Below are 13,393 nucleotides of genomic sequence, written 5' to 3'. Positions count from 1 at the left end.
GACAGGGTGATGTATATGAGGTGATGATACAGTAGGGAGAGACAGGGTGATGTATATGAGGTGATAATACAGAAGGGAGAGACAGGGTGATGTATATGAGGTGATGACACAATAGGGAGAGAGAGGGTGATTATATGAGGTGATGATACAGAAGGGAGAGACAAGGTGACGTATATGAGGTGATAATACAGTAGGGACAGACAGGGTGATGTATATGAGGTGATAATACAGTAGGGAGAGACAGGGTGATGTATATGAGGTGATGATACAGTAGGGAGAGACAGGGTGATGTATATGAGGTGATAATACAGTAGGGAGAGACAGGGTGATGTATATGAGGTGATGATACAGTAGGGACAGACAGGGTGATGTATATGAGGTGATAATACAGAAGGGAGAGACAGGGTGATGTATATGAGGTGATGATACAGAAGGGACAGACAGGGTGATGTATATGAGGTGATGATACAGAAGGGAGAGACAGGGTGATGTATATGAGGTGATAATACAGTAGGGACAGACAGGGTGATGAATATGAGGTGATGATACAGAAGGGAGAGACAGGGTGATGTATATGAGGTGATAATACAGTAGGGAGAGACAGGGTGATGTATATGAGGTGATAATACAGAAGGGAGAGACAGGGTGATGTATATGAGGTGATAATACAGTAGGGAGAGACAGGGTGATGTATATGAGGTGATGATACAGTAGGGAGAGACAGGGTGATGTATATGAGGTGATGATACAGTAGGGAGAGACAGGGTGATGTATATGAGGTGATGATACAGAAGGGAGAGAGAGGGTGATTATATGAGGTGATGATACAGTAGGGAGAGACAGGGTGATGTATATGAGGTGATGATACAGTAGGGAGAGACAGGGTGATGTATATGAGGTGATAATACAGAAGGGAGAGACAGGGTGATGTATATGAGGTGATAATACAGAAGGGAGAGACAGGGTGATGTATATGAGGTGATAATACAGAAGGGAGAGACAGGGTGATGTATATGAGGTGATAATACAGAAGGGAGAGACAGGGTGATGTATATGAGGTGATAATACAGAAGGGAGAGACAGGGTGACGTATACAGGGTGATAATACAGAAGGGAGAGACAGGGTGATGTATATGAGGTGATAATACAGAAGGGAGAGACAGGGTGATGTATATGAGGTGATAATACAGAAGGGAGAGACAGGGTGATGTATATGAGGTGATAATACAGAAGGGAGAGACAGGGTGATGTATATGAGGTGATAATACAGAAGGGAGAGACAGGGTGATGTATATGAGGTGATGATACATTAGGGAGAGACAGGGTGACGTATACAGGGTGATAATACAGAAGAGAGAGACAGGGTGATGTATATGAGGTGATAATACAGTAGGGACAGACAGGGTGATGTATATGAGGTGATGATACAGTAGGGAGAGACAAGGTGATGTATATGAGGTGATAATACAGAAAGGAGAGACAGGGTGATGTATATGAGGTGATGATACAGTAGGGAGAGACAGGGTGATGTATATGAGGTGATAATACAGTAGGGAGAGACAGGGTGATTATATGAGGTGATAATACAGAAGGGAGAGACAGGGTGATGTATATGAGGTGATAATACAGAAGGGAGAGACAGGGTGATGTATATGAGGTGATGATACAGTAGGGAGAGACAGGGTGATGTATATGAGGTGATAATACAGTAGGGAGAGGCAAGGTGATGTATATGAGGTGATAATACAGAAAGGAGAGACAGGGTGATGTATATGAGGTGATGATACAGTAGGGAGAGACAGGGTGACGTATATGAGGTGATGATACAGAAGGGAGAGACAGGGTGATGTATATGAGGTGATAATACAGAAGGGAGAGACAGGGTGATGTATATGAGGTGATGATACAGTAGGGAGAGACAGGGTGATGTATATGAGGTGATAATACAGTAGGGAGAGACAGGGTGATTATATGAGGTGATAATACAGAAGGGAGAGACAGGGTGATGTATATGAGGTGATAATACAGAAGGGAGAGACAGGGTGATGTATATGAGGTGATGATACAGTAGGGAGAGACAGGGTGATGTATATGAGGTGATAATACAGTAGGGAGAGGCAGGGTGATGTATATGAGGTGATGATACAGAAGGGAGAGACAGGGTGATGTATATGAGGTGATGATACAGTAGGGAGAGACAGGGTGACGTATATGAGGTGATAATACAGTAGGGACAGACAGGGTGATGTATATGAGGTGATAATACAGTAGGGACAGACAGGGTGATGTATATGAGGTGATAATACAGTAGGGACAGACAGGGTGATGTATATGAGGTGATAATACAGAAGGGAGAGACAGGGTGATGTATATGAGGTGATAATACAGAAGGGAGAGACAGGGTGACATATATGAGGTGATGATACAGAAGGGAGAGACAGGGTGACGTATATGAGGTGATGATACAGAAGGGAGAGACAGGGTGACGTATATGAGGTGATGACACAGTAGGGACAGAAAGGGTGATGTATATGAGGTGATGATACAGTAGGGACAGAAAGGGTGATGTATATGAGGTGATAATACAGAAAGGAGAGACATGGTGATGTATATGAGGTGATGATACAGAAGGGAGAGACAGGGTGATGTATATGAGGTGATAATACAGAAGGGACAGACAGGGTGATGTATATGAGGTGATAATACAGAAGGGAGAGACAGGGTGATGTATATGAGGTGATGATACAGTAGGGACAGACAGGGTGATGTATATGAGGTGATGATACAGTAGGGACAGACAGGGTGATGTATATGAGGTGATGATACCGTAGGGACAGACAGGGTGATGTATATGAGGTGATGATACAGTAGGGAGAGACAGGGTGACGTATACAGGGTGATGATACAGTAGGGAGAGACAGGGTGATGTATATGGGTGATGATACAGAAGGGAGAGACAGGGTGATGTATATGAGGTGATAATACAGTAGGGAGAGACAGGGTGATGTATATGAGGTGATAATACAGAAGGGAGAGACAGGGTGATGTATATGAGGTGATAATACAGTAGGGACAGACAGGATGATGTATATGAGGTGATAATACAGAAGGGAGAGACAGGGTGATGTATATGAGGTGATAATACAGTAGGGAGAGACAGGGTGATGTCTATGAGGTGATAATACAGAAGGGAGAGACAGGGTGATGTATATGAGGTGATAATACAGAAGGGAGAGACAGGGTGATGTATATGAGGTGATAATACAGTAGGGAGAGACAGGGTGATGTATATGAGGTGATAATACAGAAGGGAGAGACAGGGTGATGTATATGAGGTGATAATACAGTAGGGACAGACAGGGTTATGTATATGAGGTGATAATACAGAAGGGAGAGACAGGGTGATGTATATGAGGTGATAATACAGTAGGGAGAGACAGGGTGATGTCTATGAGGTGATAATACAGAAGGGAGAGACAGGGTGATGTATATGAGGTGATGATACAGTAGGGAGAAACAGGGTGATGTATATGAGGTGATGATACAGTAGGGAGAGACAGGGTGATGTATATGAGGTGATAATACAGTAGGGAGAGACGGGTGATGTATATGAGGTGATGATACAGTAGGGAGAGACAGGGTGATGTATATGAGGTGATAATAGAGTAGGGAGAGACAGGGTGATGTATATGAGGTGATGATACAGTAGGGAGAGACAGGGTGACGTATATGAGGTGATGGTACAGTAGGGAGAGACAGGGTGATGTATATGAGGTGATGATACAGTAGGGAGAGACAGGGTGACGTATATGAGGTGATAATACAGTAGGGAGAGACAGGGTGACGTATATGAGGTGATGGTACAGTAGGGAGAGACAGGGTGATGTATATGAGGTGATGATACAGTAGGGAGAGACAGGGTGACGTATATGAGGTGATGATACAGTAGGGAGAGACAGGGTGATGTATATGAGGTGATGATACAGTAGGGAGAGACAGGGTGACGTATATGAGGTGATGATACAGAAGGGAGAGACAGGGTGACGTATATGAGGTGATGATACAGTAGGGAGAGACAGGGTGACGTATATGAGGTGATGGTACAGTAGGGAGAGACAGGGTGACGTATATGAGGTGATGATACAGTAGGGAGAGACAGGGTGACGTATATGAGGTGATGATACAGTAGGGAGAGACAGGGTGATGTATATGAGGTGATGGTACAGTAGGGAGAGACAGGGTGATGTATATGAGGTGATGATACAGTAGGGAGAGACAGGGTGATGTATATGAGGTGATGATACAGTAGGGAGAGACAGGGTGACGTATATGAGGTGATGGTACAGTACGGAGAGACAGGGTGATGTATATGAGGTGATGATACAGTAGGGAGAGACAGGGTGATGTATATGAGGTGATGATACAGAAGGGAGAGACAGGGTGATGTATATGAGGTGATAATACAGTAGGGAGAGACAGGGTGATGTATATGAGGTGATGATACAGTAGGGAGAGACAGGGTGATGTATATGAGGTGATAATACAGTAGGGAGAGACAGGGTGATGTATATGAGGTGATGATACAGTAGGGAGAGACAGGGTGACGTATATGAGGTGATGATACAGTAGGGAGAGACAGGGTGATGTATATGAGGTGATAATACAGAAGGGAGACAGGGAAACAATATATAATATGAGCAGAAAGAGAGTCAGTTATTAACGACAGAGTAACCAGACATCAATCACCCACAGGGGATAATCTTTTTGGGGATTAATGATCTATGGAAAGCATATGGTAAAAGACACAACTTTTTAAAGTTCTGCCCAGTGACTTAATGATATATGTGGGTACTATGTATGGGAGAAGTGGCTGCTAGCTGGCTAACTGGTGACATATAACTTCATTTTCACCTATAGGATAGCGGAGGCAGCTAAATGATGACATATAACTTCCTTTTCCCCTCTAGGATAGCGGAGATAGCTAACTGGTGACATATAACTTCCTTTTCCCCTCTAGGATAGCGGAGATAGCTAACTGGTGACATATAACTTCCTTTTCACCTCTAGGATAGCGGAGATAGCTAACTGGTGACATATAACTTCCTTTTCCCCTCTAGGATGACAGAGATAGCTAACTGATGACATATGACTTACTTTTGACCTCTAGGATAGCGGAGATAGCTAACTGGTGACATATAACTTACTTTTCCCCTCTAGGATGACAGAGATAGCTAACTGATGACATATGACTTACTTTTGACCTCTAGGATAGCAGAGATAGCTAACTGGTGACATATAACTTCCTTTTCCCCTCTAGGATGGCAGAGATAGCTAACTGATGACATATAACTTTCTTTTCACCTCTAGGATAGCGGAGATAGCTAACTGATGACATATAACTTCCTTTTCACCTCTAGGATAGCGGAGATAGCTAACTGATGACATATAACTTCCTTTTCACCTCTAGGATAGCGGAGATAGCTAACTGATGACATATAACTTCCTTTTCCCCTCTAGGATGGCAGAGATAGCTAACTGATGACATATAACTTCCTTTTCACCTCTAGGATAGCGGATATAGCTAACTGATGACATATAACTTCCTTTTCACCTCTAGGATAGTGGAGATAGCTAACTGATGACATATAACTTCCTTTTCACCTATAGGATAGCGGAGATAGCTAACTGATGACATATAACTTAGTTTTCACCTATAGGATAGCGGAGATAGCTAACTGATGACATATAACTTTCTTTTCACCTATAGGATAGCGGAGATAGCTAACTGGTGACATATAGCTTCCTTTTCATCTATAGGATAGCAGAGATAGCTAACTGGTGACATATAGCTTCCTTTTCATCTATAGGATAGCAGAGATAGCTGATGACATATAGCTTCCTTTTCATCTATAGGATAGCAGAGATAGCTAACTGATGATATATGTGGGTACTATGTATGGGAGAAGTGGCTGCTAGCTGGCTAACTGGTGACATATAGCTTCCTTTTCATCTATAGGATAGAGGAGATAGCTAACTGATGACATATAGCTTCCTTTTCATCTCTAGGATAGCAGAGATAGCTAACTAGTGACTATGACTTCCTTTTCACCTATATGATAGCGGAGATAGCTAACTGGTGACATATAACTTCCTTTTCACCTATAGGACGGCAGAGATAGCTGATGACATAACTTCCCTTTCACCTATAGGATAGCGGAGATAGCTAACTGGTGACATATAACTTCCTTTTCACCTCTAGGATAGCGGAGATAGCTAACTGGTGACATATAACTTCCTTTTCACCTCTAGGATAGCGGAGATAGCTAACTGGTGACATATAACTTCCTTTTCCCCTCTAGGATGGCAGAGATAGCTAACTGATGACATATGACTTACTGTTGACCTCTAGGATAGCGGAGATAGCTAACTGGTGACATATAACTTCCTTTTCCCCTCTAGGATGGCAGAGATAGCTAACTGATGACATATAACTTCCTTTTCACCTCTAGGACGGCAGAGATAGCTTACTGATGACATATAACTTCCTTTTCACCTCTAGGACGGCAGAGATAGCTAACTGATGACATATAACTTCCTTTTCACCTCTAGGATAGCGGAGATATCTAACTGATGACATATAACTTCCTTTTCACCTCTAGGATAGCAGAGATAGCTAACTGGTAACATATAACTTCCTTTTCATCTATAGGATAGCGGAGATAGCTAACTGATGACATATAACTTCCTTTTCACCTATAGGATAGCGGAGATAGCTAACTGATGACATATAACTTCCTTTTCACCTCTAGGATAGTGGAGATAGCTAACTGATGACATATAACTTCCTTTTCACCTATAGGATAGCGGAGATAGCTAACTGATGACATATAACTTAGTTTTCACCTATAGGATAGCGGAGATAGCTAACTGATGACATATAACTTTCTTTTCACCTATAGGATAGCGGAGATAGCTAACTGATGACATATAGCTTCCTTTTCATCTATAGGATAGCAGAGATAGCTAACTGATGACATATAACTTTCTTTTCACCTATAGGATAGCGGAGATAGCTAACTGGTGACATATAACTTCCTTTTCACCTATAGGACGGCAGAGATAGCTGATGACATAACTTCCCTTTCACCTATAGGATAGCGGAGATAGCTAACTGGTGACATATAACTTCCTTTTCACCTATAGGATGGCAGAGATAGCTTACTGATGACATAACTTCATTTTTACCTATAGGATGGCAGAGATAGCTAACTGATGACATATAACTTCATTTTCACCTCTAGGATAGGGGAGATAGCTAACTGGTGACATATAACTTCCTTTTCACCTATAGGATGGCAGAGATAGCTTACTGATGACATAACTTCATTTTTACCTATAGGATAGCAGAGATAGCTAACTGATGACATATAACTTCATTTTCACCTCTAGGATAGGGGAGATAGCTAACTGATGACATATAACTTCCTTTTCACCTATAGGATGGCAGAGATAGCTAACTGATGACATAACTTCCTTTTCACCTCTAGGATGGTAGAGATAGCTAACTTGAGACATATAACTTCCTTTTCACCTATAGGATATCGGAGATAGCTAACTGATGACATAACTTCCTTTTCACCTCTAGGATAGCGGAGATAGCTAACTGATGACATATAACTTGATTTTCACGTATAGGATAGCGGAGATAGCTAACTGATGACATATAACTTGCTTTTCCCCTCTAGGATAGCAGAGATAGCTAACTGGTGACATATAGCTTCCTTTTCCCCTCTAGGATAGCAAAGATAGCTAACTGATGACATATAACTTCATTTTCACCTATAGGATAGCGGAGATAGCTAACTTGTGTGGTGACATATAATGGAGAAAGCTAACTGGTGACATATAACTTCCTTTTCATCTATAGCATGGTAGCGATAGCTAACTGGAGACATATAACTTCCTTTTCACATATAGGATAGAGGAGATAGCTAACTGGTGACATATAACTTCCTGTTCACCTATAGGATGGTAGAGATAGCTAACTGATGACATATAACTTCCTTTTCACCTTTAGGATGACAGAGATAGCTAACTGATGACATATGACTTACTTTTGACCTCTAGGATAGCGGAGATAGCTAACTGATGACATATAACTTCCTTTTGACTTCTAGGATAGGGGAGATAGCTAACTGGTGACATATAACTTCCTTTTCACCTCTAGGATAGCGGAGATAGCTAACTGGTGACATATAACTTCCTTTTCACCTCTAGGATAGCGGAGATAGCTAACTGGTGACATATAACTTCCTTTTCACCTCTAGGATAGCGGAGATAGCTAACTGGTGACATATAACTTCCTTTTCACCTCTAGGATAGCGGAGATAGCTAACTGGTGACATATAACTTCCTTTTCACCTCTAGGATAGCGGAGATAGCTAACTGGTGACATATAACTTAATTTTCACCTATAGGATGACAGAGATAGCTAACTGATGACATATAGCTTCCTTTTCACCTCTAGGATAGTGGAGATAGCTAACTGGTAACATATAGCTTCCTTTTCACCTCTAGGATAGTGGAGATAGCTAACTGGTGACATATAACTTAATTTTCACCTATAGGATAGCGGAGATAGCTAACTGATGACATATAACTTAATTTTCACCTATAGGATAGCGGAGATAGCTAACTTATGACATAACTTCCTTTTCACCTAAAGGATAGCGGAGATAGCTAACTGGTGACATATAACTTTCTTTTCACCTATAGGATAGCAGAGATAGCTAACTGGTGACATATAACTTAATTTTCACCTATAGGATAGCGGAGATAGCTAACTTATGACATAACTTCCTTTTCACCTAAAGGATAGCAGAGATAGATAACTGGTGACATATAACTTTCTTTTCACCTATAGGATAGCGGAGATAGCTAACTGGTGACATATAACTTCCTTTTCACCTCTAGGATGGCAGAGATAGCCAACTGATGACATATAACTTCCTTTTCACCTATAGGATAGCGGAGATAGCTAACTGGTGACATATAACTTCCTTTTCACCTATAGGATAGCAGAGATAGCTAACTGATTACATATAACTTAATTTTCACCTATAGGATAGCGGAGATAGCTAACTGGTGACATATAACTTCCTTTTCACCTCTAGGATGGCAGAGATAGCTAACTGATGACATATAACTTCCTTTTCACCTATAGGATAGCGGAGATAGCTAACTGGTGACATATAACTTCCTTTTCACCTATAGGATAGCAGAGATAGCTAACTGATGACATATAGCTTCCTTTTCACCTCTAGGATAGCGGAGATAGCTAACTGGTGACATATAACTTAATTTTCACCTCTAGGATAGCGGAGATAGCTAACTGGTGACATATAACTTAATTTTCACCTATAGGATAGCGGAGATAGCTAACTGATGACGTAAACGGTAACATACTTTTGACCTCTAAGATGGCAGAGATAGTCACATTTTCCTGTTCGTTTTCAGCCGTGCAGTAGTAGATGCCAGTGTCTTCCTTCTGCACTTGGGAGATGGTCAGGGTGCCATTAGTGTGCTGGAAGAAGCGGTCACTGCCCAGCACTGGACTTTGTAATGCGTTTTCCCTGTGGGAAACAGAAGATGCGTAAAACACAATGTGCTCAAATACAATCCTTTGGAAAAGTTTATCTAATAATGGCCAAGATTACAAGTGGAGAGCTCATGATAGCACAAGGCGCGATATCAATATCGCCAGATGCACTAAAATCACTGCGCAAATTGTTATTACAAGTCCATGGTAAAGCGGAATTAGCAGAAAAGGTTTAGTGTCACACTTTTAAATTACAGTACTCACACTTGCTGGAGCTTCAAATAGCTCTAAGTTAAATGCTCATTAATAACACTCCTGGAAATATTTTTGTATTCATTAAAATGTATTTACAAACATAAACCTTACACCGATTTAAAACAAGGCTAAATAAATCGTCACTAAGCGTTAGAGTATGCCGGTAGCAACAAAGTATACACTCAAATACCCATTCATATTACATTAATCCGCTGCATAAAACAGCTATTATGTATCAAGTAGACACTGCGTGAGATGTTGCATCTGTATTGGCTTTTGCCCCTCCTAGTGACACCCCTCCTAGTGACACACCTCCTAGTGACACGCCTCCTAGTGACACGCCTCCTAGTGAAACGCCTCCTAGTGACACGCCTCCTAGTGATACCCCTCCTAGTGACACGCCTCCTAGTGACACCCCTCCTAGTGACACGCTTTCTAGGAGTATCAAGGATAAAGAATCAGTGTCCTTCCGAGGTTTATATTGTGTTCAGGTAAGTTTTACAGGTCAAAAAAGTTTAATTCATGTGAGTATATATAAAGACTAAGGGGCCTTCAGGCTCGCCGGAAACAGAAGATACTAAAGACCGCTGCTCCATAACCTGTCCGCCTGCTCTGAGGCCGCGGACAGAAATCACCAGAAATCAACTCGATCGAATACGATCGGGTTGATTGACACCCCTGCTAGCGGCCAAATCTTCACAAGAACTGCTGATGCAATGATAATAGCTGAGAGCGTATGCTATTGGAATTTATCGATGTGCAGCGGACATGATCCGCAATATCATAAATATGCCCCACAGAGTACAAAAAAATGTTATATTTATGTTGTAGGTGTTGTCAAAACACCTACAACATAAATAATCATTAAAAAAATAGCACTCATGGAAAATTGTTTTATATATTTAAAAGGTTACACATTTGTTAAAAAATTATTTAATTAAAAAACATGGCAAGAGTCCATGAGCTAATGACGTATGGGATATACATTCCTACCAGGAGGGGGCAAAATTTCCCAAACCTCAAAATGCCTATAAATACACCCCTCACCACACCCTCAATTCAGTTTAACAAATAGCCAAGTAGTGGGGTGATAAAATAAGGATTAAAAAAGCATACAAAAAGAGGAACTGGAAAAATAATTGTGCTTTTATACAAAAATCATAACCACCATAAAAAGGGTGGGCCTCATGGACTCTTGCCAAAATGAAAGAAATTAATTTATCAGGTAAGTTCTTACATAAATTATGTTTTCTTTCATGTAATTGGCAAGAGTCCATGAGCTAGTGACGTATGGGATAGTAATACCCAATATGTGGAAGTCCACAGAAGAGTCACTAGAGAGGGAAGGAAAAAAATAACAACAGCTATTTCCACTGAGAAATTAAATCCACACAATAATTAAGTTTTTCTCAAAAAACTTAAATCAAAAGCAGTAGAATCAAACTGAAACAGCTGCCTGAAGAACTTTTCTACCAAAGACTGCTTCAGAAGAAGCAAATACATCAAAATGGTAAAAACAATAAAAGTATGCAAAGAAGACCAAATTACTGATTTGCAAATGTGATCAACCTAAGCTTCATTCTGAAAAGGCCCAAAAAATGGCGACTGAACTTAGTGGAATGAGATGCAAATCTCTGAGGCGCAGCCTGCCCTGCCTCAAAATAAGCTTTGAAAAACAAAAGCTTTAATCAGGATGCCAAATAAATGCTAATCTTTTATGGAACCAGAAAAATAGCAAATAGACTAGAAGTCTTCTGAAATCCTAGTAACCTTGATATAGAATTAAAAAGCTCTTACCACATCCAAAGGATGTAAAGAACTCACAAAGAATTATTTAGGATTAGGACACAAAGAAGGAACAACAACTTCTCTACTAATGTTGTTCAAATTCACAACCTTAGGAAAAAAAGAAGTCCACAAACAACTTATCTAGATTAAAAAACAGATAAGGAGATTTACAAGAGAGAGCTGATAAATCAGAAACTCTTGTAGCTGATGAGATAGTCAAAAGAAACAACACTTTCCAAGAAAGTAGATAATCTTCAAAGAAAATATAGGCTCAAAAGAAAAGAGCCTGCAAAATATTTAAACCAAATAAGACTCTAAAAAGGAGAATTAATAAATGAACAAACTTAAAACCAACCAAAACCTGAACAAAACAGTGAATATCAGGAAGGTTAAACAAGCATTCTATAAAATAAAAATGAAAGAACAGAGATTTGTCTCTGCAAAAATTTTATCCAAACCATCCTGAAAAACTGTAAAATCTTAGGAATCTTATGAGAAGAGCACTATAAAATATAGGTTTTTCAAACCTGATAATACATGTTCCTTGAAACAGATTTATAAGCCTGCAACATAGCGATAAAAACTGAGTCTATGACTCAACACTAATCAATTTCCATACCCCCAAATTAGTAATTTGAGATCCCGATGGAAAAATAGCCCCTAAAACAAGAGGACTGGCCAAAGAAAAAGCGGCCAAAGATGGCAACTGGACATCCAAACAAATATGCTATCAGAAACACATGACACTGTTCCAATATGATCTTGGACATCACCTTTGTAAGAAAAAAACAGAGGCGGAAAGATGCAGACAGGTTGCAAAACCAAGACACTGCTAATGCATCCACCATCTCCACTGAGGAACCCTGAACCTGAAAAGGTACTTGGGAAATTGAGATAATCCACCTCCCAAATGTCTAAAATCGTAGAAAATAGACAGGAGATGAATTCCATCTAGGAACATATTTAAGATACTTCTTAATTGCTAAGGAACTACAAGTCCCTATTGTTGATTGACATATGCCACATTTGTGATATTGGATAATGGATAAGCCCAGGCGCCAACCAAACGGAGGCAGGTATTTACATACACAAGAGAAAATGTTAAAATAAAATCAATTTATTACATACATTACATATATAAAGAAAGTTGAGAACAAATTGAACCAATATTTCATGGATCCATGATGGTTTCACAATAAAGATTAAAACATTAAAGATAAAACAATGTGGGTATAACACAATTGCGCAGGTATAAAAACAATAGAGGTGGTATAAAAACAATTAAATATTATAATCAATTTTCCCTGTATTTTGGAACTGGTCACATCATATATGGAGTTGGTAATTTGCTAATCAACTACAGAGGTCCGAGATTATTGGATTATAATTGCTGAGGCTAGTTTAGCCTACTCGGACAAACCTACGACCTGACAGCTTAATTCCTGTTTGAAAAGGGGGAATTTATTTACTTTGGTGATGTATGAAATTAAGTCGCATTAAATGTTAATATCATTAAGATTTACACCTTACATTTATTTAAAATATCTTTGTCTATTTAATCAGGTAAATTTATTAATTGTTTTATAGCTTTGTGTTTTTCTTTTGATAATTCCTACCACCTGGTCTTATTAGTCGACAGTAACACCGGGTGAATCAGGAATTGTGATAAATTATTATCTGACGGTTTGTCATGATTATTAATTTACCTGATTCTCTTTACCTTAAAGGGTTTATAATAAAATATTAAGTTCT

The 13,393-nt window shown here is 39.9% G+C and overlaps 1 protein-coding gene across 2 annotated transcripts in view; it reads right to left on the bottom strand.

Annotated features, from left to right (window-relative positions):
• Positions 1–13,393, bottom strand: part of L1CAM (L1 cell adhesion molecule) — a 403,835-nt gene that overhangs the window by 91,422 nt on the left and 299,020 nt on the right. For both annotated transcript variants that reach the window (XM_053695800.1, XM_053695801.1), the window contains one exon: positions 9,466–9,632. In XM_053695800.1, coding sequence (XP_053551775.1) covers positions 9,466–9,632 — 167 coding nt within the window. The remainder of the gene's footprint in view (positions 1–9,465; positions 9,633–13,393) is intronic.

This window comes from Bombina bombina, chromosome 12 (assembly GCF_027579735.1).
Source record: "Bombina bombina isolate aBomBom1 chromosome 12, aBomBom1.pri, whole genome shotgun sequence".
Classification (NCBI taxonomy): Eukaryota; Metazoa; Chordata; class Amphibia; order Anura; family Bombinatoridae; genus Bombina; species Bombina bombina.
This window is presented reverse-complemented; position numbering and strand designations above follow the sequence as displayed.